The 26078-nt window shown below is 39.3% G+C and overlaps 1 protein-coding gene across 3 annotated transcripts; it reads right to left on the bottom strand.

Moving 5' to 3' along the window:
- Positions 1-587: 587 nt before the first annotated feature.
- Positions 588-26056, bottom strand: C2H5orf22 (chromosome 2 C5orf22 homolog). 3 transcript variants are annotated; one of them, XM_054017551.1, is made up of 9 exons: positions 25741-26056; positions 19091-19236; positions 17616-17765; positions 12155-12599; positions 9596-9658; positions 6320-6441; positions 3588-3654; positions 2804-2943; positions 588-2178 (listed from the first exon to the last, which is right to left on the bottom strand). In XM_054017551.1, exons 1-9 carry the CDS (start codon positions 25816-25818, stop codon positions 2049-2051), a joined length of 1341 nt encoding a protein of 446 aa, XP_053873526.1. In that variant the 5' UTR covers positions 25819-26056; the 3' UTR covers positions 588-2048. The 3 variants fall into 3 exon arrangements, with proteins under 3 accessions (XP_053873526.1, XP_053873528.1, XP_053873527.1); XM_054017553.1 differs by having other exon boundaries at positions 19091-19151; positions 25741-25823; XM_054017552.1 differs by lacking the exon at positions 25741-26056 and adding an exon at positions 24619-24751.
- Between the last annotated feature and the right edge of the window lie 22 nt (positions 26057-26078).

Consider the following 26078-nt stretch of genomic DNA (forward strand, 5'->3'; position numbering starts at 1 on the left):
AATGGTAGGGCCCTATAGATAAGTGTGTAAGGAGGCAGTCATCCTGTTCCCTAGTGTGATTTGGTGGACTGCAGCATGCATTAACTAGTACCCCCGTCTTGTGCTTTATCTGCTCAGACATTGATCCATAAGCATTCAAAATCAGTTTCTTCCAAGCTATCAGTGACTCCACTACAGGTAATGACATTTTTAACAGAGTGCCACCCACTCCCACTCAATCCTTTCTAAACAGGTTATAACCATTGATTTTAACATTCCAATTGTGCTAATCATCCCCCCAGGTTTCAGTAACACCAACTAGATTGAATTTATGCTCATAAATGAGCAATTCAAATTCTTCTTGTTTGTTATCCAGGTCCAAGCATTAGTGTATTGGCCATTCAAGAATCTCCTCTTTATGTCCTTGGTATCTTGATTTTGTTCTCAATTATATTTTCTCTTTAGTTCACTACATCCAAAATTTGTAAATATCTTAAAAATATTTGATTTATATTCAATTATTTAACAGCAGAAGTAGTAAAACAATCTAATGAATAAGCGGAAGAGAAAGTACCAATATACATAAAGAACTCAAATCACACTTTGAAAAGAATACCACAAAAATATTTATTCAAAACAAACTTAATATATTCCAATCAATGTCTTCACCTTCACCTCTCTCCCTTTGCCCTTTCCCAGGTCAGTCCCAATTGACTGCTGGTTTCCTTTTTATTCTGGAGATGACCATTTGCTCTCAACTCCTAACTCTTAAATTCTAAATGTCTATGACACTGACATACTTTCTCTGGCTAGGAATGCAAGTGAATGCATGTATGGCCAGACAAGATCAATTTATGTTCTAAGCATGAAGACTGGAATATCTAGAATCTCTGGGTGAAATCTTGGCTCCATAGAAGTCAATATGAATTTTGCCATTGACTTTAATGAGGCCAAACTATCACCCTCTGAAACCACTCGTTCAAATCCTGGCATAATTCAACAGCTACCACGGACACGTGCTTTAGAGGACAAAGTAGTACATACAACACATGTCATGCAACTATTGTATGTGTGTCTTTCAGCTGAGATCTTAAAAATAAACTCAAGCTTTTTGTGGACATAGAGAGATTTCATGACCTTTTGTAGCAGTATTGGCCAGTCCTTGGCCAAAGTTTTCCCTTCCCCCCTCAGTGTACTGATGAGCTGTTACCCTCTTCCTTGGCGATAGCTGCATTTCTGTGATGTTGCATAGGTGCCTTGTGAAAATAAAGGGACTATAATCATGTAAAATAATATGAATATCAATTTCACTCCATGGATCAGATAGTACGAGATAAGCTGCACCAATGGAATGGGAGAGGGATCACTGAGTGCTCATCTGTAGTACTACCAGTAGTGGGAATGAGCAAAGGTCATGTGAAACCAAAGTTTTAATGGTACAATGAATGATCTGTAACATTCAAGAAATCAATCTACTTACAAAAAGCTAGATTTGTTTTACAGATATTTTAAGTGTGTGTGTCTAATTCTGTCACATAGTGTCTTCATGGTCTAAAAATAAATAGTTTCTCTTCACAATACTAGCCTTTAAAAGTACTATAGTTAAAACACAGTACATTTAATCTGGAGCCAACAATCTAAGACTGATCAAAGACCATAATTAAAATGGATAATGTTTCAGATATGAAACCAGTGCAACAAAGATAGAGTGCAATTAGAAATTACCATTCAAATTATTGGATAGCTTGGTTTCTAGTGCCACCTGCTGAAACAGAACAATAGTTTTTTTTATCCACACTTTTTCTAGTTTTATCTAATAAGAAACTTACAAGAATATTAAAAAAAAATGGTTTTGGTGAATTACATAGCCCAAATACAAATTAACAAGTGATATACATCAATACAATGGACTCTCTTTATAATGTACTCAGACATAGTGAATCTCTGCTTATATGGAAGTTGTTCTGTATGGGAGGGGCTGGTGGTGGTGGGAAGATGGGGAACTGCTTTCAGCACAAGACATTTTCACTCTAAATATTCCTTTGAGGTTGACATCAACTTGAGTTTGTTCACACAGATGAATCTGCTGAGTACTCTAAATGAACATCCAGAGTGCCAAACGCTGAGTGTAGTGCATTCAGAACCTTTTCCTGAATGAGGTCTACTTGCTCTGCAGGACAATAGTCATCCAAACTTGATCTGTAACAATGATTTTTTAAAAAAAATCAAATGCCCATAATGAGAAATAGTTTTCTAATACTTTGCACTTATATAGCCCCTTATATCTAGGGATTTCAAAGTGCTTTAAAACCCTGAGAGCTCTGCTAGTCCCTCTCCAGTCCCCTGGCCTCTCTGGAGAGTCTTTTCTCTAGGTCTCCTCCTTGCCCTGGTCTTAGAAACATCTTCCCCTTGGTTCAGAGGCTCCACAGCTGTAATTCTCCTTGGCTTCCTCAGTTTACCATCTTCAGGCTTAGGGTTCTGCTTCAGGGAACCTTCCTCTACGTCTCTCAACTCTAGGCTCCCCCAACTGCGCTCAGCACAGTCCTTCACTTGCTGAACATTACCATCAGGTGGCCCCCATCCCCAGCCCATTGGATCTATCGATCCTCCCCCAGAACACCTATCCTTAAAGTCCCAGTAAAGGACAGAATGACCCCAGCACTCAATGGCCTTAAAGGGGACAGATCACCCTGTTACATACAGGGAACTCCACGGTACAGTGAAAATCCTGTACTGCAGTGAACACTGACTTTTTAAAGAACATTTACTACTGCAGACAGATTTTAAATTCACCTTTGGGTTTAGGATAAAAACAAATACTTACCGAGCGATTGTCACAAGCGTGGGCTTTGGTATTTTTTTCAGTACATACTTTACAGATTGTATGAGGCCCTCTATCTCCTGCTCAGTGCTAACATGATGCGGAAGTTCAGAATAATCACACGTAAGACCAGCCTGATGGACCTAAACATAAATTAAACAAAGATTTCACTACTGCATAAAGCGGATGATTAAAATTAACAATAAATGTTACTATTCACAAAGCTGATTCATACAGCACAGTGCTTAAATTGTCTTTAAGAGTTTAGTAGCTATTGTACTTCTTTAAAGTAACTAATGGAACTACAGAAATGTATTTAAAAGCACAAACATTATTGTATTTACACTTTTAGATGCTGTTAACTAGTTTCATTGCTTGTTATAATGTACCTCCCTTTTTCCACTAGAGCATTCAGAAAGCCTATCAGAGGTGAAGGCCAAGATCTTAAAAAGGGGACTGGGATGGGAGAGGCTGCTTCAATTTAGGTTCTGAAGTCCTTATCTCTAGACCCACTTGAGTGGTCTGATTGTGACAGCAGCAGCTCGGCACTCTGCACTCCTGACAATCAGGCCATTTTTCAGTTTGCTTTAATACAGACTTGAAGGCCTAATTTCAGGCAGCCATTTTTGAAAATTCTGGCTGAAGTACAAAGATTTTAAACCCTCCTTCCCACAAACATTTAAGATTTCAAAAGGCAAAACCAAAAAGTTCCCCAGTTTTCTCCTGCCCTTTTGAATATATGATTTTGTAAGCTGTTTGCTTCCAGTTCCTCCCACCAATGACTTACCATTTCATAGTCTGGGGTTTCCATCCGGTTTTTCAAACTATGCACAAGTTGAACCAGTGGTTTCATTCTGGGGTAAAAAGAAAAAAATGTGAGTTATATTAACAGCTAGAAGTACATGTACTTAACACAACCGAAAACAGTAAGGAAATAATACCATGGTGGGCCTCGTGTCCCAGGAACAAAGCACGGGGTGTACAGAACTTCCCCTGCTTCTGTGAAAGAGGAAAAGTGCCAGCTCCATGGCACTGCTGTTTTTCTCTTCATCCTGCCCCTGCATTTAGACTACATGGGATTTGGGGGGGAGGCCATTCTCTCTGGCACCGCCTCCTTGTAGCTCCTGTAGATATACATGAGGAAGTTACTTTTTCAAGGTTGTATTAACTCCATCTGAGTCTCATCTGCAGTTGTTACTCAGAAGCCACAGGAGGACTTTCCTCACAGCATCGCTACAGCTGGTGGGAATATTGGGGTTGGGAGTTTCCCCATGGAAAAATCTGGCTTTTGTCAAAACTTTGGTTTAAGAGAAAATTTTGAGTAGAAGTTGACACAGTGTTTCATGGGAGTTGTTGCTCAGGTGTCTCATGCTCCTATTCTCTTCTATAGACTAGGCTTATCGGTGGCCTAAATCTCCCATGATGCACCAATGACTCACCTCTTGCTGAACCGCCACAGCACATAATGGGAGATGGTAGTCTGGCTGTGGAACCCAGTTTGTAGAGGAGAATGGAGGCATGAGACAGCTGAACTACAACTCCCAGGAGGCACTGTGGCAGCATTACTAAACTGAAAAAAAAATTAGATATTCAGTTTTGACACACCCCCCCGCCCCCCAAAAATCCACAGAAAACAGACACTTTTTGACACATTCTGGAAGTGGTGAAGAGGGACCAGTGGAGCAGCATGGAGAGACAGGATCCCCTATGTAAGTTGATTCACAGGGGCTTGCTGCAGGAAATCCTAGGTGAAGTTCTACAGCCTGCGTTATGCAGGAGGTCAGACTAGATGATTATAATGGTCCTTTCTTGCCTTAAAAATCTACGAAAATAAGTTATCACTACAACAAACCAAACTGAACATTTTCTCTTACCTTGGATTTCAACTCCACAAAAGAGAAGGTTATTTACCTGTAACCGGAGGTTCTTTGAGATATGTGGTCCCTATCTATATTCCACTGAAGATGTACGTATGCGCACCATGTGTCCGGAGCCAGAGAATTTGACAGTAGTAGTGTCTGTCGGTTTGCGCATGTGTCCTTGCTTCGCCTCATGGTTTCATCTGAGGTGATAATGGGTGAGGCGGATTGACTGGGTCTCCAGTTCCTTCTCCACCACAAATCTAACAGATCCACAGCATGCGGAAAGCATGACCTGACTACAGCAAGTCTCGGAGAGGAGATCAGACCTCCCTCGGTGTGGGTGGCAGAGGAAGGCCTGGAGATCCTGGTTCCCGTAGGGTAAACTGCTCACGTGGCCCTGGTGCTAGCAGATACTGCACCTGGATGAAATGTGGGCTTCTCCAAAGCGGTAGAGGCAGTGTTGGTGCTCCTCCCTGACTGAGAACTAACACAGGCAGGAGGCGCAGATCTTGAATCCTGGTGTCTTTCACATAATCCAATACCCATGTGTGGGTGTGTGTGGGAGACTGGTAAACTGATTCTCCTAAAGTCCAAATCCTACTAAAACTACTACTAAAAACTAAACTACAGAAAAAAACAGTAAAAATAGTAGAAGAAAAACTAACTATACATAATTTCTAAAACTTTTCTTCTTTTAAAAGGGCGTCAGAGATGAGAGGACACTAGCAGCTCTGACTTGGACCATGTGGCGGTGAGAAGGAACTGGAGATACAGTCGGTCAGCCCCACACTTTATTGCCTCAAATGAAACCATATGGGGAAGCAAGAGAGCATGTGCGGACCAACAGACACTACTACTTTCAAATTCTCTGGCTCCAGACACATGCCTAAACCCTCAGTGGAATAAAATAGGGACCATCACTCAAAGGAGCAGCTAAGGATTTCCCATGCTGTATATTTTAGACAAGTTAAATTATCATCATATCCCTCTAGCTCAGTCCAGCAGCTGGAATGTTCAAAAACGTGCCAGGAGCCATTGAATTACAATTAGCATTTTTCAGTCTTCTGCTGATGGTGGCCGTCTCTTTTAGAAATGCAACAATATTTGTGATGCTGACAGCATGGGAGGATAAAAGACCAGTCACAAGGGTCTGGAGGTTTTTTGTGTCCCTGCTCTGGATTTGACTAGGAATGACACTTATCGGTCCAAGAGAAATCCTGCACATGAAGGGAGGAGGTAGAAGAGAGGTGTAACAGGATGGTATTGATTGATTGTGTTTGGAGAAGTTAGCTAGCTCCTAGACAGAGTGGGAGGAAGAATACTGTTCAGTGGGTTTCTGGAGAAAATCAAAAGTAGTGAGGAGGCAGGAGTTACAGGCAAAGATACGAAGAGAAGGCAGTTAGCAGTCAAGCAACCAGTGCAAAGGGAGGAAAGAACAAGAACAACCTATACATTAGATTTCCAAATTGCTACCATCACAAGTGATGTAAGTTTGTAGGAAGCTGGCCAGTACCACCTGGAGGCTCAAAAATAACAAATGTAATGAAAAACACTTTACTGTTAAAAATACAATAATTTCTTCATGCTGATTCTTATCCACAAGCTACTAGTTGACCAAAGGGAGGAGAGTTTTCTTTTAACTATTGAAATCCCTTACCTAGGATACAAGGCAAATCTTTTTAGAGTCTCTTCATCATCATTGTCACATAAATCCGCAAAAGCTGCTTCCAGATCTTCTAGCTGACGGACACGATTTTCAACACAGTCCAGCAACCCCTCCTTTGAATGAGCACATATGTAAATGTGTTAGGAACAATACAAGCATAAAACCTTATTTCTTTAGATGAAGGACACAGTTCACTCTATGGGTCAAATCCTGAAGTAATTAGTCTGATGGGAGTAAGGGAACAGGGATTTCTGGGCAGCTGGTTTGTGGAACATCTTCCAAAAGATCAGAATGAATGACCAGAGATTACCATCTCCAGAGCAATGCAGAGTAAAACCCATCTCCGCCCACTAACAACAAAATGTTCTGTATCTATATTTTGAGGGAAAAGACTGGGAAGAACTAAAAGTATGTTAGATTAACTGCTGGATTTGTTTGTAAAGCTCTCAAATGTCATGGTGATAAATGCAATATGAATACTTAGTGACAGATAAGTAGTTTTGCCTCAATTTAAAAAAAGCAAGAACTTCAGGATATGTATAAGTCTTAAAAACAAAACTTAAAAATACTTTTGGATCTATCAATATTTCAAAAGGAGCTATGCATGTTGGAGATTTTTCAACCACCTTCTTCCTGGACTGCATGAAAAAAGACGGGATGACTTCTAAGTTAAATGCCTGTTTTACTTTACTCATGGAAGAAATCCCATTGGAGTTCATGAGACTACTGGCATGAGTAAACATGAAAGTATTTGCAGGATCAGGGTCTGAATAACAACATCAAATGATACGAGTTTCACAGCATGAGTATGAAAGATGATCAGCACATTAAATGTAGACAGGAAAATCACTAAGAAGGATATTTGACAGACATAAAAACTAGGGATATGGTAATACTTCTGATTGGGAAGTGTTCTGATATCACATACCAGCTTCTGTATACCTTGGAGAATGTCAGCAACTTAATTACATATGCTTAAATGGAAATATGGGATCTGATTCTGAGAGGTGCCACTGAAATCACCACAGAGCACGGGGCTGTAAAAATGTAGGTGGATATTTTGAAAGTAGCACGGGGGATCGAGATTAATGGAAGATGAATGCCTAAATCCCCTGCACTTCTTTTAAAAATATGAATGTTTTACAAATAGGGCTGTCGATTAATCGCAGTGAACTCAGCAATTAACTCAAAAAAATTAATCGTGATTAATCGCACTGTTAAACAATAGAATATCAATTAAAATGTATTAAATATTTTTTGATATTTTCTACATTTTCAAACATATCGATTTCAATTACAACATAGAATACAAAGTGTACAGTGCTCACTTTATATTATTTTTGATTACAAATATTTGCACTGTAAAAATGATAAACAAAAGAAACAGTATTTTTCAATTCACCTCATACAAGTACTGTAGTGCAATCTCTTGATCATGAAAGTGCAATTTACAAATGTAGTTTTTTTTTTTGTTACATAACTGCAATCAAAAGTAGTGACCAGGAGTCAGGAGTTACAGGCAAAGATACAAAGAGAAGGCAGTTAGCAGACAAGCAACCAGTGCAAAGGGAGGCAAGAACAAGAACAACCTATACATTAGATTTCCAAATTGCTATCATCACAAGTGATGTAAGTTTGTAGGAAGCTGGCCAGTACCACCTGGAGGCTCAAAAATAACAAATGTAATGAAAAACACTATTGAAAAATGCGATTGGCTGAACAAGAAGTAGGACTGATTGGACTCGTAGGCTCTAAAGTTTTACATTGTTTTATTTTTGAATGCAGGGTTTTTTTTGTACAAAATTCTATATTTTTAAGTTCAACTTACATGATAAAGAGATTGCACTACATTACTTGTATTAGGTGAATTCAAAATAATATTTTGTTTTTTTACAGTATAAATATTTGTAATAAAAATAAATATAAAGTGAGAACTGTACACTTTGTATTCTGTGTTGTAACTGAAATCAATATATTTGAAAATGTAGAACCATCCAAAAATATTTAAATAAACGGTACTCTATTATTGCTTAACAGTGCGATTAATCGCACACTTAATTTTTTTTAATCGCTCGACAGCCCTATTTGCAATATAGTACGTTAAAAATGTACATTTTATTGCATCTGACTATCAGACACTGACACAATCAAGAAGGGTGACTATCCAAGAGATTCAAATATCTGCAAAGAGCCCAGATCTGGGCATATACGTCTCTGCTGGCTTCCCCACCTCCATCACATGTAAGTTAAACTTCTCATTACTAATTTTAAAGCTTTGCATGATGCTGCCCATGCCTTGTTCAGCACTGCACTCCTCCCCATCCATTCCATTCTGCCAAGGATACTAGCCTTGTCCCTCACAATTCTCAGCTTCTCACACAAACATCTCCATAACATCTTTCTTACTCCCTCCTATGGCTAGAGTACCCACTCTTGATCAGAAAGCCTCTACTCACCACTTGATGCCTACAAGAAATTTGCTGACTGACAGAAAAAAACATGGGGAGTAATTTAGGAATAAGTTTATACACTGGTATTTATAATATCATTAGCACAACTATATATTTTGTATCTACTCTGAGTCTGTTTTTAGGCTGAGAGATACCCCAGGCAGAGATCATCTCACCTTTTCCCTTTGGAAAGTGCCTAGTGTAGCAGCCAACATCTTTGTTGTCATTGGGGATTGCACTGAAAGCTAAGAACATGAGTCTCTAAGGTGAGCTGAAACACAGTCGCCTAGCTGGCAGCTGGAACAAGCTGATATATACTGTGAATCAGGAACAGATGGAGAACAAATAATGCACACCGAAAAGTAGGCTACACTAGCATGATATAGGCACTGCTGGGTATACATAAATTGATAATAATACACTGAACGCAGATCAGGTATTTGTCACATCCCTACTACAAAGAAGAAATAAACTAAGGAGAGAAAGTAGCAAATGGAAACAAAAATACCATGGATGATTTGTTTTTGTTTCACTTTTGTTAATTAGCATTTTGTTTACACACATTAAATTTTACACTCACACTAAATCTCCATGCAGTTAACAGAACTGCATAAATAATGTTTGTTAGAAAAGCTTTCCTGAGGCCCTGTAGAATAGCAGTAAGCATGATACATGGCTTAACTGGCGACCCTTTCATTAAGCATCTTTCACAGCTTTCCCTCATGTCTCTCTGCTTCTTGTCACAGCACTGGGTCTTTGCAGTATAAACAAAAATCATTTTCACATTCCTCACCCATCCTAAAAAGAAATACTGTACCTCTGTCGGATTTCTATCCGGCTTCTTAAAACTGTATAGCTCTTGCAAGATCTTGTATTCCTCCTTTTGGGGGGGGGAGGGGGAGAGGAGGAGAAAACGTATTTTAGTGGCTTCAAAGGAAACATACTTAAATGGAAATACAGTGAAGCAAAGCATTCAGATTCCTGTACCTCCAAAGGGAAACTACTTTTATGACTGATTTTAACAAGATAGCCCCATCCCTGCAACACAGCAGAAGCTGCTCTATATATCTCATAGTGAAAATCCTCTGTGGCCTGAGAACATAACCATACGCTAAACGTTAAACTTGACTTCAATGTACTTAGCCATGCCCTTAAAATCAAGCCTTTAAGTGCTTTCGTGAACAGGGGTAAGATTACTCATGTGCTTAAAATTAAATGTGCTTTGCTGAATTGAGGCCCCAGTGAATTGCTGCATATGACAAGGGCTATGATTTGGGGCTGCCGCTGCATGGTGGTCAGGACAGCAACGTTCTAAAGGGATGGCCTTGTGTGGATGGCCTGCATCCCTCCTCAGCTGTTGGGGGAATCTGCAGATTTAGATTGGCAAATCTCTCCTCTGGACAGGACAATTTAGTGAAGCCTGTGATCTGAGATGTGGAGAGTTTCCTGTTCCCTGTGGGGGATCTTCCCATGCACGGGATAATTGGGTTCTTGGTTTCAAGCACACAGTGACTGACAAATTTTATGACTGATTTCTAAAGAACCTACGAGAAACAGGATTTTATTTTTTATACTATAGGTGTACAAAATTTCTCTAAATTGCTAATAAAGTTTTACTCACAACTGATTAACCCCCTTGCGCGCACACACTTTTTTTTTAAATCCATCAAAGAAAATTGCTGACGAGTTCAGACCTCATATCCCAAGTACGGACACACTTCTATGGCTGCGTTAGCAACCCTAAAAATAGACAGACAGTAATGAAAGCTACCCACAACTGCAATCGTTACCGGATCACAGAAGGGGCTTTGTGTGGGCACAGGGATCTGCTCACCTTGCAGGACTGGAGGGGCTATAATTGCAAAGAGCAACAGAAGGAAAAGCTTACAATTTTGCTTTAATTTAGGGTACTATAACCATATTCAAAATGTATTTTAAATCTTTTTTGGGAGTGGGATTTTACTCTTAAAATGTACTATTATAACACCACCCTCCCTCTCTTTTCATTCTGAAGTTGAGCAGCTTCCTTTGCAGGTTGTCACAATGATTTCACACAAATGCTAAAATGGAAGAACATCAGCAAGTGTGAGCACAGGATGTTACACATTTTTATACAGGGTGTGGGAAAGGATTTCTCCAGTAAACAGTAAAAGAAAGGTAAAGGAAATGGCCCAAGTTGGACTAGGACCAGCACACACACTATGCATGGGAAAAAGGGATATGGGAGCTTCAATTACCATTAGCAGTTAGCATCTTGGACCAACATTTTCAAACCTGGTGCCTAGTTGGACTCCTAAATCCATCGTTAGGCACCTCAATATAAGTGGCTTGATTTTCACAAATGATGAGCACCTAAAAATCCCATTTAAGACATAGGACTGGATGGGGGCACCTAGGTCATTGAGTCCAATCCCCTACAATCACAGGCAACCGTGTCATATAATCCCATTCATAAATTTATTAAGATCCATTTGAAAACTAATTAGGCTTCTTGTCCCTACTATGGGAGGTTGCTCCAAAACTTTATTCCTCTGATGGTTAGAAACCATCTAATTTCCATCCTGAATTTATTCATGGCCAGTTTATACCCATTTGTTCTTGTGCCAACATTGCCTGTTAGCTTAAATAGCTCTTCACCCTCTTGGTATTTACCTTCCTCGTGTATTTATAGAGAGCAAACATGATCCCCTCTCACCCTTCATTTTGCTAGATTAAACAAGCCAAGCTCTTTTAAGTCTCCGCATGTAAGTCAGGCCTTCATTCCCCTCATTATTCTAGCAGCCTCTCTCTATACCTGTTTCTGTTTAAATTAATCTTTCTTGAACACAGGTGACCAGAATTATATACAGTATTCCTGATGAGGGCTTATCAGTGCCTTGTACATTGACATTACCACTTTCTTACCTTGACTGGAAAAAAGGCAATGAGAGCTGCTGAGTGCTCAGCACTGCTGAAAATCAGACCACGTGTATTTCAGAAAACATCAACGTAGCTTTGGAAGCCTAACATTGGGGACCCACATTTGAAAATTTTGGCCTGGGTTTTATATCTCAGGTGAGAGATAGAACTGTGCCTGTAACACCAAACTGGGGCATTTGTTCAGCAGCGATTCACAAGGAAGAGTTCTACCTGCTGAATCAGCACATCAATCCCTGCAGCACCTGGGTTTTCCTCGCGGTTACCCCCATCCAAATATTTACAACATCTGATTAGTTTAGCAGCTGATTAGCTTAGCTAAGATCAGTTTGGGTATATTTTATAACAATATGATAATATCCCTGCACAAAGTGGTATGGCTGCAGATTATTAATAGTCACATTCTCTGTGGGGTTCACTTTTGTCCGAAGGATAATAGGATGGTATATGTTATAGTCACCTGGGTGTACATTTCTTTGAATGGATTCTTCACTGAAAAAAAATCTAAGTCAATATCTAAAACATATGCATCTCCCTTTTGTAGTACTTGAAGAACATCTTCAACAATCTCCATCAGTTGGCATGCATGGTTTCCAAGAGAGCATGAAGCCAAGGACTCCAATTTGTCTTGTGCAAATGTTTTCTCGTCTCCTCCTTCCACCTTTGAATCTGAGAGGTCACCGCTGGGAACTTCAGCCTTTGATGAAGAGGCAGTAGCAGTGTTTGATGTATCTGTATTTAACTTCAGTCTCTTTGCAGATATTATATCATTTTCTTCCTGACTGCTGGATGCTTCGGTAGGATTAACAAGAATGACATTCAGATGTAAAGGCTTCTGGTTCTCTAGCTGATCAGCAGGGACATAAAGACCATCACTTAGATAGTAATGATCTGTACTTGTAACCCTGGAATAGAGAATTGGTCATACTTAATGTCAGGTTTCAGAGTAGCAGCCGTGTTAGTCTGTATCCGCAAAAAGAACAGGAGTACTTGTGGCACCTTAGAGACTAACAAATTTATTAGAGCATAAGCTTTCGTGGACTACAGCCCACTTCTTCGGATGCATACAGAGTGGAATAAATATTGAGGAGATATATATACACACATACAGAGAGTATAAACAGGTGGGAGTTGTCTTACCAATTCTGAGAGACCAATTAAGTAAGAGAAAAAAAACTTTTGAAGTGATAATCAAGGTACTTAACTAGATGAGAAACAACCTTGTGTTACCACCTAACATTATTTACAATTAAGTAACCTTGAGAAAGTAAAGTGAGTGTGTGTGATGGGCTGTAGGCAATGTAACATATACACACATAAGATTATTTTTAAAGACTCCTCACATATTAAATTTAAAACTGATTTTTTTTTCTTTGTAACGTCTTAGTGCTGTTGAGGGAATGTATCAAAATATATTTTATATTATTTATTAAAGCCCCATAAAAATGTCAAATGGTAATAGAATGATTCATCCTTATGTGCTCTTAAAAGATTAATTTTGCCATCAGAATATAATTTAAAGAAAACTTTCCCCCTAATCCTGCCAATATGATGACATACTATATACCTGTGAAGCAATGCATGTTCTACATTTGGTATTCTGGAGTTTATTGTGCTATATTGTCTATTTTAGATCATATTTTAAATCATGTTTGATATGCACTCAGAAGTGCTCAAATAACCTATACACAAAATATTATGAATAAATACACAAAGCATTTAGCTTTTCTATAGCATTTTTCATCCATAGATTTCTAAGTGCTTTGTCGGGGAAGAGATGTATCAATATACACTTCCCCATTTTACAGACAGGGGAAGTTAACACAGCAAAGTGAAAGCCAAAGGTCACACAGGAGGTCAGTGGCAGAGATAGGAGTAAATGCCAGGTCTCCTGACTCCTAGTCCATTTCGCTATCCCTTACAAGTAGAGTGGGGGAATTTTTTTTTTTTTTTTTAAACAAAAACCAAGATTTTAAAATACAATTTCTTTTTAAAAATAATCCTATTTAAAGTTGAATGTAAAAATATGGTCTCTTCTGACAAGGCCTAGACTAACTATAATCTAATAAAATCATTTAATTAAAAAAAATGCTGTATCAGTAAGTCCTCCTCAAATTTTAATGAGTAAAGGGTGCTGCCTTTTTTTTTTTTTTTTTAGTTTTATACAGAATCAGGGTGGGGAGAGAGAGAGGAGGATGGGGATGAGATCTTTATCTTTTGAGGTCAGCTCAAGCTTTATAAATATGTCACATCACGTACTGCATAAAGTATGTATCTATATTATTTTCAGTCTTTATGGTGGAGCCAATCCTGGTATTGAAGTTTTTTCAAATGTAAGTACTTCCAGTTTTCGTTATGCACAATTTTGCCTAATTACTTTGTTTCTGTTTAGCTAGCAGGTGCAGAGAGAATATTTTATTCATTTGAACTAGTTCAATCAAAGATGAGAAACCAACTGGGAGCTGAAGAAGCAGGGAAGCTTGCTTCCCTCTTCCAATCCACGAATAAAAACCAGGTGGGAGACAATGCGACCTATTAAACTTTAAAAAGTTGAAGAACATGGAGCCAGAATTTTGGAGATAATCAGGCACCTAAAAATGCATGTAAGTGCCTAGTGAGGTTTTCAAGAGAGCCTAAGCAGATTGGGCATTTTTAGGCACCTAAATACCCCGAGACTGCCAAATGAAATCCAATCACGGTCAGTAATGCCTGAAACTTTGGGGACTAGCTTTAACTGCAAAATAACATCTTGATAAAATTACATAAGAAAAAACAATCTAGCATGTTTAAGGTACTCTTATTTAACAAATAATTCTAAATGCTTTTTTTGTGCATTTCGAATTGAATTCCAATGTCCATCTTACACAAAAGAGTAAACATATCATCTAGTAAATAAGAAATGCATCGTTCACTGTTTTCTAACATCATAAGATAAAAATGAAGAAACTGAATTAATGTATGTAGAGGTACATAATTAAAGAAATGTGTACAGATACAGTATCTGAACAAGAACCACCACCACTTTAGTGTAAAAGCTATATTTAGTTGCAAAGCAACATGTTTTTATGGTTATACCCACCAGTGAGAATGAACTTTCTTAGGAAAAGAACTAAAGTACAAATGCAAAACAAGATTAAAATTGATTATTTAAATCAATCCATCCTGACCGGAACATTTTTTAAGCATTACACAGCAAACAAATCAGTGCTCTTTCCTGCAGTTTTTTTAAACATTCCCTAGACTAGCAGGATCAACACCTGTGAATAGTTCCAATGGCTGTAAACAACAGCTCAGTGACTGTACCACTGACAGAGTAGTACTGCATAGAAATGAATCATTTCTGTTCACTGTGATCACAGCCACCTCTTTTCCTCTCTAGTAGGAAGAACCCCACTGACCAATCAGCAGGGGGATGCTCTTCAGTTAATCCTCAAAGGCACAGCAAGGAACAAAAGCACAACTCTTAATCTGTGTTATAAACTAACCCTAACCTATGTTATGCAAGCACATACTTTCAATAACACTGAAGGTTCTTCTCTCCCACAAATGTGCTAGTTTTCTTGATGGCTGAATAACTCCACCATAAAGTATGCTCTGAAAATCCTGAAAACAACACAGGCAACCACTTTTATACAAAAAGGATATTTAGCTTTTCCTCAAAGTGTTTGAAAGTAGGAGGAATGTCTCAAGATGCAATTAGTCCCCAGCCAGTTTATATTAATCACATGTTAAAACAGTGCAATTTGAATCTGCATACTCAGACTAATAAAAGTGCAAGACCACTTCAGGAGAGAGGAGAGTTCTTATTGTCCTTGGGATTTTTTTTTGATTCATAAATACTATTCTCTATAATTGTACCAATGCTCAATTAAAGAACTTAAAAACATGCAAGAGACCTTACCTTGAAGAATGTGATATAAAAAATATGTCTATAAAAAAGGGTGAGGAAGAGACCGGATGGCTCAGGGGCTTGTTAATAGGAATCTTTCACCCCTAGACTACCCAATCAAATCCAACCACAGTTAGTAGTGTCTGCAAACTTGGAGGCTATTTGGTACACTATGTGAAATTAATGTGATGGTCTCAATCCAGTTCTTCGGTGTCCAAATGAGAGCAACTCAGTCATAGTCGGTACTAACTGGAAGTCTCAGTGGAGAAGCCAAAGTCTGAATGGACATGAGGACTGAACTACTGCTCTTTCATCCAGGGAGGTGGGCCAGGTCAGCATCATTTCAAGCACATAATACACAGAGAAGCTTGCACCGATGCTGCCGGTGATACTCTTGGTTTGAAGATGAACGCTGTGGATAGAACTAAATTCATACAAACATACCACACACTCAAATAAACTGAGATTTAACATGTTTTAAAAGGGGGCAGAGGATAAAGGGATGTTATCAAAGTTGACAGGCAGGCTAGTATAGTCCAGTAGCCCATGACTATTGGTCCAAGCAAATAACGTTTATTTATGGTTGTTTGGATAAGCAGCTGAATTCCTCTTAAAACTCCTGGGCGAATTAAGAGCCTGAAGTCAATGGGAGTTTTACCCTAACTGACCAGCATGTCCAAACTCAAGCTGAAAATGAAAAACTGAACTTCCATATCAGTTTCTCTTTATATTCCTATTTGAACAGGAGTAAGAACATAGATAATTGGCTTATGAAGCTTTCTGCTTTGCTAAACTCCTACTCTTAGCCAGCTGCACCCAACACTACACTTCAAGATTAGTACACATGGTTAATTACAGATGGCTACAACATCTGGGGCCACCATATCTTCCTGCTGGACTACCAAAAACAAGATCCAGGTTACCTGTGGACAACCTATTGCTAAAGGATTTTTTTTTAACCTTGTTCCATACGTTATGTTCTTTTTTGCTGCATAGTACATTTACTTTTTTGTGAAGTTTCACCAAAACACAATATTTTGACAGGTTTCAGAGTAGCAGCCATGTTAGTCTGTATCCGCAAAAAGAACAGGAGTACTTGTGGCACCTTAGAGACTAACACAGTTGTTAGTCTCTAAGGTGCCACAAGTACTCCTGTTCTTTTTACAATATTTTGATGTTGTTAAAATGAACACCAGGAGCCAAGAACCACAAATTACAAAACAAAGTGGTGTGACAAATGAAGTCCAGTAAGGAAAGAGTTCAGTTTTAAAGCGATTAAAGGTTATGATGAAGGATACTGTGAAAAAAAATAATTTTAAAAGTTGTGAAAAATAGTAATGAAATTATTACTTAAGAAGACAGCTGCACTCAGTGAGCCCAATTCTGTTTTCACACCTATTTTATGCAGTGTAGCTCCACTGACTCAAATGGAGATATGCTTGATTTATACCATTATTAGCAAGATCAGGATTTGGCGCTGTGTGACTAAAGGGCAAGTGATGAAAGAAGCAGCAAGATAATAATTGTATTTTTACCTGGTTGGGAAAACAATGGAAATGTTACTGAGTTAAAAAAAAAAAAGCTTAATTATCCAACAAACAAAAAACTTTGCTGGTTTACAGTTAAAATGACCACACTTCACATCACTGACAAAAACTATATATCAAGAATGGTATAGTTAAAAAAAATCTAATTCCTAGAATACTGCTTCCCATGATTTCAACCTTTATGAGCAGAGCACTTGATTTGAGCTTTGACTAACTGAAATTTGACAAGTGTAGTATAATTCTCTACAAAATGGTATCCATAAAAAGGAAATGAAAGGCCCAGTCTGTCAGTGTAACTATTCACGAAACTTTTCTCATGTCTGGCCTAAAAAGGAGTCATATATACACAACTAAATTGTCATTCAGAAACATGGATTTATCACCAGTTTTATCTAAGTAAACAAGAAAATGTATATGGGAAACAGTGGCAGAGGAAAAATGAGATCTATAATTATCTTACTAGCAAAAGATAGCACATACATTACCTGATTGTAGTGGTAGACGTATCTTTACCAACTAAAAAATCATGTTTTCCTTCTTTGATTTGCTGAGCCCAGCTTGGATGAAGCCATATCACTTGAGAAAAATGACCAGCATAAACAACAGGCATAATCCAGTTCTCAATACTTAGCTCACTGTAAATGAATGGAGAGGAAATATGAAATCACATTAACTTCCCCTATATGTAAAGTGTGTCAGCAACACAAAAAAGATGACTCTCATATTCTGGAATTACATAGAAATGTGTAATTTCCAGAAAGCATCAGTATTTTGTATGCATACGGTTTATGTTACAAAACAAAAACTTTGCTAGTAAAACTATTATCAGGAAAATCTTTGATCACAAGACTTAAAAATCTTAGAAATTATTTATTTAAAATGTCTATAACAATACTACAAAGTTAGGATTTTGGTTTTGTAACATATGTATAGTGCAGTAATGCCATCAATAGTCTTCCTCATCAATACGACACTTGATTATAAACTAGCCAGGTTTATAGCTTCCTTTTGTGTGTCAGAAGAATGAAATGAAGTACGTTCAACACCACCATCACAAATCAAAACTAAATCTAAGAGTCTGTCAGTGTCAATGTAACCTACCCTAAAATTGATGAAATGTTTTCTTGAATGTAAAGACTGGTTGATTAGCCCCTACAAAATCACATTCGAATCACTATTAATATCTCAATTCCTTAGTGGAATGACACATGCTGCCAAACTGCCTATTCTCCACAAACAAACAAAAACCAAAACACAGAGTAGATATGGGATGATATGTCGCCATTCCGTTCTTGTGACTCACCAGTGTATTGAAATTCTCAAGCTTTTCAATACCCTTCCCAATTACAAGAATGAAGCAGAAAGAGGGCACAGTGTGTACACATATCTCCACAACTGCACTGGTCTTTCATCTACCTAAGTAGCTGCGGTGAAATCCTGGCCCCACTGAACTCACTGGCAAAATACCCCTTTGATTTAGTATGGTCAGATTTCAACCCTGCAGTTTAAACACTGTTGCAGCGTTACTTAGGAAAAAGGCTGATAGATTTTACAGAATTGGGAGGGAAAGGCATTTTTTTTAAATATGATTTTTCAGATTAAATGATCGGTCTTGACATTGACCCATTATAATGCTGTTCAGAGAAACAACATAGTCTAAACTGTCAAACAACTGGCATACTGCTGAACCATTAAAAATGCAACCAAGTCATAAGAACATATTAATCCAATGTATGGAGGGTAACATCAACATTTGACTATATTCCTAAACCACAAAACACCCTTGAACATAAACAAGCCAGTTTCGAGCATGAGTGAAAAAGCTGAAAATACTTTCAGGGCCAACTTCTGCCCATCTTGCTCACGTTTACTCTGAGGAGAGTTCTACTGATATTCAATATAAATGAGAGTGGCAAGAGTTGACCCTTAGAGATTCTTGATGAGGAACATATGACATTACCTAAACAGAGCTTCTTTGTCGAAGACTGTGTCTGCTGGCATATTCACAGGAATAAGGAGGTCTGGATGGGAATCAAAATGAACAAAGCTGATGTTACTGGCAGGGAGATGCTTTGACCCAATGGCACGATAGATAAAAGGCAGAACCTAAAACAATATGAACGAAATGTGTTAAGTGTTACAAGTGGGTTAAAAAATGAAACGTTGTTAATAGCAAAAACACTGGCAAAATACCATCCATTGTCTTCTCAGGCCTCATAATTATTCCTTTAGTAGAAGACAATGCATCAGTGCAGCACAACCTTGCTGGTACCATGGATTAAGACTGGCAACTTGCCACAAGCCCAAGGGCTACATGTACAGTAGTTTGCATGAAAATTTACAATTTTTTTTTACCTCCCTTTCATTCTTTCAGGGCAGCCTTGTTTACAGCAATGCTTTTCACCAATGCTTTAATCCCACTCCCATTTCTTTCACTAAAATCCATCCTCCTAAAAATCTCCCCATCTCCTGTGCAATGCAGTCCCCACCTGGCTGTCCTCCCCCCACTTCTTGGCTTCCATACACTAAAGTTCCTCCTGCTCTATGTTTAGACATGGATGGATTAGATTTTGATCTGTAAGTGTTGGTAAACATTGATTGCACTGTACACACACAAACTGATTAAAAATATTTCCATCAGTAATAAATGAAATTTACAGATAGGCAAGAGAAGAAAAATGCTGCTGGAGAACCTATTAGAGTTTGATTTAAGGTTATTTATTTTGTACATTTTGACAGTTGATGTTGACAATTTGTGTTTTAACAATTATACAGATTTAACTTTTTCAATCTCAATGGTCATTAAATAATTATTGTCTGATCCCAATGTTTTACCCTCACCCATAATTTCTGCAACTCTGAAAAAAAAAGAAACAGTAAAAATAAAAAAAAGGTTAAAAATAACTATTGATATTATCCATCAAAATTATAAAATACAACTCAAATTCAGTGACGCTTGCCTATGAGTCAGGCTGTAGGACACACTTACAGGCCCTCTGCTGACACCAAGAGTCAGCCTGGGAGATTGCAGACATACAGCCCCCATGACCACAAGAGACAGGGCAAGGCTAACTTGTTCTCAGTTTATGTGAGGCTACTGACTGGCAGAGTGGTGGGAGCCTTTCTGTGCTCCTTAGGCAACTGAAACTGCATAAAAGGGCTATGAATTTAGTAGCCTGAACCCCTCCTCACTGCCAACAGCACCAACCCTGGCACCCAGAGAAGGCAGAAACCTCTGCATGAAATGGTTCTCCTATGGCAGGTACTGAGAGGTGTGCAAAGCTTTTAATGGGCCCTCTGCTCTTGGGTGAATTACACCCAGTATATACAGCACAGACCAAAAAATGCATTTACTATGTTTAGACTACTTAATTTTTTGTATTTAATAATCCATAGCTATTTTTGTATGTCATTTTACTTTGCCAATATCTCATTGATTATATTATGTTATATTTATGGCAAAATAATGTGAAAAATGAAATAGGCACATACATGACTGGGCTCAGTTTTCAGCCTCTCCAGTTGCTTACCCATCATAAACGCAAAGCTGTGATACTGACAATTTGTGTTTCACTGCTTATAGATCTTCAATTTTTTGAATCTCAATGTATGCTCTCATTAAATAATTATTGTCTGACCCTCCCATAATTTCTGAGAACTGTGAAAATTTAAATACATAGAATATATCAATGTGTATTTTTTTGTCAAAATTTGCCTTTGATCCATGTTCCCCACCCTATGCCAGAAGACACTGAACCAGATTTTGTAACTGGGCTTCAAAAGTTTCAGACTTTGTCCAGTACAAGGTAAAACCAATTGAAAAATCACACACACTCAGGCACCAGCTACAGTTTAAATCTAATTGAGTTTCTAAGCTCCCTTCACCCTTGGACTGTTAAATTCCTATCCACAAGCTGCTCCAACCCCTGGCTCAGTTCTCTAGTCAGAATTATTCTGAACAGAGCACTCAATCTCCTGTTCTCCCCAGCTCTCCGTGATACTGCACTGACTAGTTAGTGAAATGGGTTGCATATCCTGTGCATCAAAAGCAATACAGTTTGCACATTGTTTATATGCTAAATATGAACTGAACTACTTTCAAAAAACTAATACAACCGATTAAGTCCCTAATCTTGAACACTACATATATGTATAAGATTAACCCCCTACAATACATGATTTTAAAAGAAAATGCTTGAAATTTGATCCTCCTTTACTGCCTGCCAAGACTTGAGTTTTTAGTTCCCTGCCTTCACATTATTAGGGTTGTTAACTTTTGACATGTAAAGAAAGGTCAGAAATTGTTTGAGTTTTAAGTCACGGCTACACTAGAGAGTTTATAGCTGGGCAACTGCTCTGATGCAGCTGAGCTGCTGTAAGCTCTCTAATGTAGCAGCTTTAAGTTGACGACAGAGAGCTCTCTCCCGTCGGCTTAACTACTCCAGCCCTCACAAGCAGCTGTCACTATGTCCCACCGACATAGTGCTATCTACACCAGCACAGCTTATGTCAGTGTAGCTTATGTTGTTCAGGGGGGTGATTTATTCACCTCCCCTCAGCGACATAGGTTATGCCAAGATAAGCTGTAGTGTAGACAAAGCCTTCATACTGCAGGAGAAGCAGAGAGTTTACTAAACTTGGATTAGCCTTTCAGTTCAACTTTAGCACGTATTTATTTGTGACTTTAAGTTTAAACACACACATTCTGTTAAGCAGAAAAAAAAAAGGGGGAGGACGGAATCCTGTTGGAGATCCCAAACATTGAATTGCAAGTCCTAAAGCCTTAGGATGAAACTACTCTGGTGCCGTAGGTATCTCTGTAAATTAGAGACAGGAAGTTGAAGTACTCATACATTTTGTTTTTCAAATGCATGATTTGATTGCACTTCATGCAACTGAACTTCCTCAGAAAGAAAAATAAATAAATGAGAGGTTCATAACCAATCCAAGGCAATCTTCAGAAGAGTGGAGCTTTACCTGGCACACAGGACCACAATTTCCTCTCCCAGTGCCTACTACTATAAACTAATCAGACTGCCGTGTGTTAATGCCCTCCACCCCAGAGCTACATGTTAGAAAGGCATATGTCTTGTGTATAGCTCTAAGGTTTTTGCACACTGATAGGTTTTATAGACAACAAATATAAATAGTCTTTATTACACTAATTTAATGTTCAAAATTTACATCAATTGCCTTTTTGGGTGGTGTTGGCAGAATTCCATGAACATGTTTTCTATTTCTATTCTCTTTTCATGTCTGCAGTGTTGTTGTAGCCATGTTGGTCCCTAGAAATTAAAAAGACAAGGTGAGTGAGGTAATATCTTTTACTGGACCAACTTCAGGTTGGTACAATAAAAGATATTACCTCCCCTATCTTGTCTCTCTATGAGCTTTTACCAATGTTTCAACTTTACATGGATAACTGTACTTGGATCTCATTCAAAATAATTTCAAGGGAGGGTATTTTTTTTTTTAATATCTATTTCAATTAAGGTCATTGTTTCAAACAGTAACAGGATCATAAATTGTCCCTGGTTTAGATATGCAGGGTCCCTAGTTCAGTAAACACTTTAGTAGGAACCTCATAGCATTTTGGTAAAGTAAACTGTTTAGTATGAGGTTGCTTTTGTAAATATCAATGGCTGCTGTGGCTAAAACATCTCACAGCCCCATTAAATAATAAATTGCTCATTCTGAAGGGCAGCTGGTGCACGGTCAGCAGCCAATCATAGTGCACCAAGTATTCCAGAAGCCAACAGAAATATTCGCTGGTGCAAGGACTTTCACCAACTACTGAAATGTAGGCCTCTGGTCAATCTCTAGCTTTACCTCTTTTGAGGCTGGTTTTCTTACTCTGGTTAGAATCTGTCTAGCCACTGATTGATCTGGCAATACTCTACCAGGTAATAAAAGGAAACTGCTGTATAACACTTGTCTCAGTTTTCCACTGCATAAGAGTATTGATGTTTTTAAAAAGCAAATGAGGGAAAAAAAGCCTTTTCAGAGAAGTTACATGATCACAACTCATTTCCACAAATTCCAGGGAGGACTCTGCCTGCTGAGATTAAGACACAAATCTGAATCTTAAATGAGTTATGCCAACATTTTCAAAAATACCGTAAGGATTTATTTTTAATTTTCTCTCCTAACATTTTAATAAACACTTTTCCTACATCAACCTACAGGTATGCTATATACTTTTTGTCATTTGTAAATACTGCATAACTTCTGCTATTTTGTATAATTTATTCTACAAAATGTTTCTGGGGTTTGTTGATAGGGTTTAATATTTTTCAGTTTTCTACACAATACTCTTTATACCCACATAACATCATATTGAAATCAGTGGGGTTCTCTGCACACACGTAAGGATCTATTTGAACAGATCCAACAGCAACGTTGTAACCTTAAATTGCGCTTTATGAGCAAGGAATCTGAGAAACTTTTACCAGGGAATAGACTAGGCATTCAAAATCCCCTTTAGACTAGGGATTCAAAATCCCCTTTAAGGAAGCAAGCATTTTAGAATAACTTTTTTTTTTTTTAAGAGTTTGTCTACATTTCACATCCCCCATTCTTATGCAACAGAAAAACTGCTAAAGCTTCCTTGTGTTTATTAATATGGTAGTGAGTACTTTGCACTTTATATAGAACTTAATTTCAAAGCAGTGTACAAACATCAATTAATCATCTCAGCATCAATGTGATGTAGGTGAGTATTTTCCAGAAATTAAACCAGCAATTTGCAGTTAAACAATAGATTTTTTTTCAACCCTGGGATAACTGCCCAGAGTACACTCGTCATAGAGTAGTGAACATCTTGGATTACATTATAAGAAACCAGACCCTGCCACTGTCCTCTGCATACTGCAATCCCACAGGTTGAGTGCAGATCAGTGTCAGGGTTGGCTACAGAAGGGCTTATGATTTGCAGTGCCCTTTGCTTCCATATGTCAGACTGTGCATTTTATACACTGCGCCTGCCAGTGGAGGAGAAAAAGATCAGAAGAGAAAATGATCACAAGGATTACAGAAGCAGCCACTAAACCTGTTCACTGGTGCATAAGGAAACTTCTGGAGATTCTGAGAAGCCAATCCCAATTTGGCAACCTGTCATGCCACTGTCAATTAGCTAGGAGCATCATAAACACATTGTGGGGGTGGTCACCCCTTAAATGATGGCCAAAGTGGAAAAATGGCATGTTATTTGGGGTGATTACCTAAGCGGCAAGGCAATAATTGATAACTGCATGAAAAAACACAGTTTGTAAAGACACAATGTTTTATTTGTGGTGCAAAAATCTTATTCTGTATCATGAGGATTAGTACTTGTATGATGGCTGCTGAAACATGGGACAAAGCACATCCTATACTAATTAGCTATGGGTGTGATGCACTAGGCACAAAGTAAGAAACATAATTTAAAATTAGGGGCAGGGGCTCTGTCGTAGTCTACGCTACAGACTTATGATGGTGTAACTACGTCACCTGGAGCGTGGAAAATCCAACCCCCTGGGCGAATTATGCTGACCGAATTCGTGGTGTAGGCAGGACTATGCTGATGGGAGGGCTTCTTGTGTCAGCATAGGTACCAACTCTTTGGGGAAGTGGAGTACCTGCGCTGATGGGAGAAGTTCTTGTCAATGTAGGTAATATCTTCACTAAGTCACACAGGAGCATAGCAGCATCAGTGCAGCTGCAGTGCTGTATGTGTACACAAGCTCTTTATCTCACAGGTCCCATTCCTGCATAAGAATTTGCACAGTAACACTTCTACTGGTCAAGTGAAAAATTCTCTAAGTTAAACACATGCCTAAGGGTATATCTACACTGCATTGTAAACCTGGGCTCAGCCTCAGGCTTGATCCCACCCGTGCCCACAAAGAAATTTGTCTAATTCAGGTCAACAAGCAATCAGGACCTAGGTCCTTATGAGCCCAAGGCCTGGTCTATAATACAGAGTTAGGTCTACGTAAGGCAGCTTAAATCAACCTAACTGTGTAAAGCATCTACACGAAAATGTAGCACCCACCAATGTAACTCGCCCACTACACTGAGCGCTTAGGTCAATGTAGTTAGGTCGATGCAGTGTCAGCGTAGACACTGCGTTGCTTACATTGACTGTTACTGCCTTTCAGAAGCCATCCCACAATGCCCCGCACTGACAGTCAATCATCCCTGCAAATACTCCTGGCACAGACAGCAGGGGCATAACTGGTCATGCAAAAGCGATTTAATTACCACAAGCCCTGTTATCTCGAAGAGTGGATGCAGCACCAGACCCAGTAAGAAGGTCTGTGTGGCGGTGCAGTATGGATGTGTTAACATGGCTGTGAGCCCGGGCCCAGTAATCGTAAAATCAGGTTTACAACGTGGTGCAGATGCTCAAGTGGAAACCCAGCGGGTGCACCCCAGGTCCCACAGCCCGGGGCTTAGTGCAGCATTGACATAATCTGCTTGCAGAATCAGGGACTTGGTCATGGTGGGAACGGACTCCCAGAAACCAAGGACAGGAGGTGCGGGCTGGACTTCAGCGGCTCTAGCCCCAGCAGAAGTCCCGGTGCCGTGCGGGTCCCAGCCAGGATCTTCCCCCCGGCCCCAGGCACTTACATCTTGGTGGTCCTCCACCACGCAGACGGGCAGCGCCGGGTAATTCCGCAGGCGGCCCGGCTGCCCCGCGCTGCTCATGGCGGCCGCGCTAGGACGAGCGTTCGGAGCCACGAACCACCGGGCCCGGCAACGTTCTAGGACCCGAACGCCGGGGGCCGCGACGTTCCGCGGAGCGCCAGCCTAGGACACCCGCGCCGCGAGGGGAGGAGCAAGGGCGACCCCACCGCCGCGGGCCAGGCTGGGGCTCTCCCGCGGGGAAGGGGGGCTCACGGGGCCGCCAGGGGGCTCAGCGCTCGCCGGTCCCTTCCCCTGCCCATTGCCCGCCCCTCTCAGTGACC

This window comes from Malaclemys terrapin, chromosome 2, assembly GCF_027887155.1.
Source record: "Malaclemys terrapin pileata isolate rMalTer1 chromosome 2, rMalTer1.hap1, whole genome shotgun sequence".
Classification (NCBI taxonomy): Eukaryota; Metazoa; Chordata; order Testudines; family Emydidae; genus Malaclemys; species Malaclemys terrapin.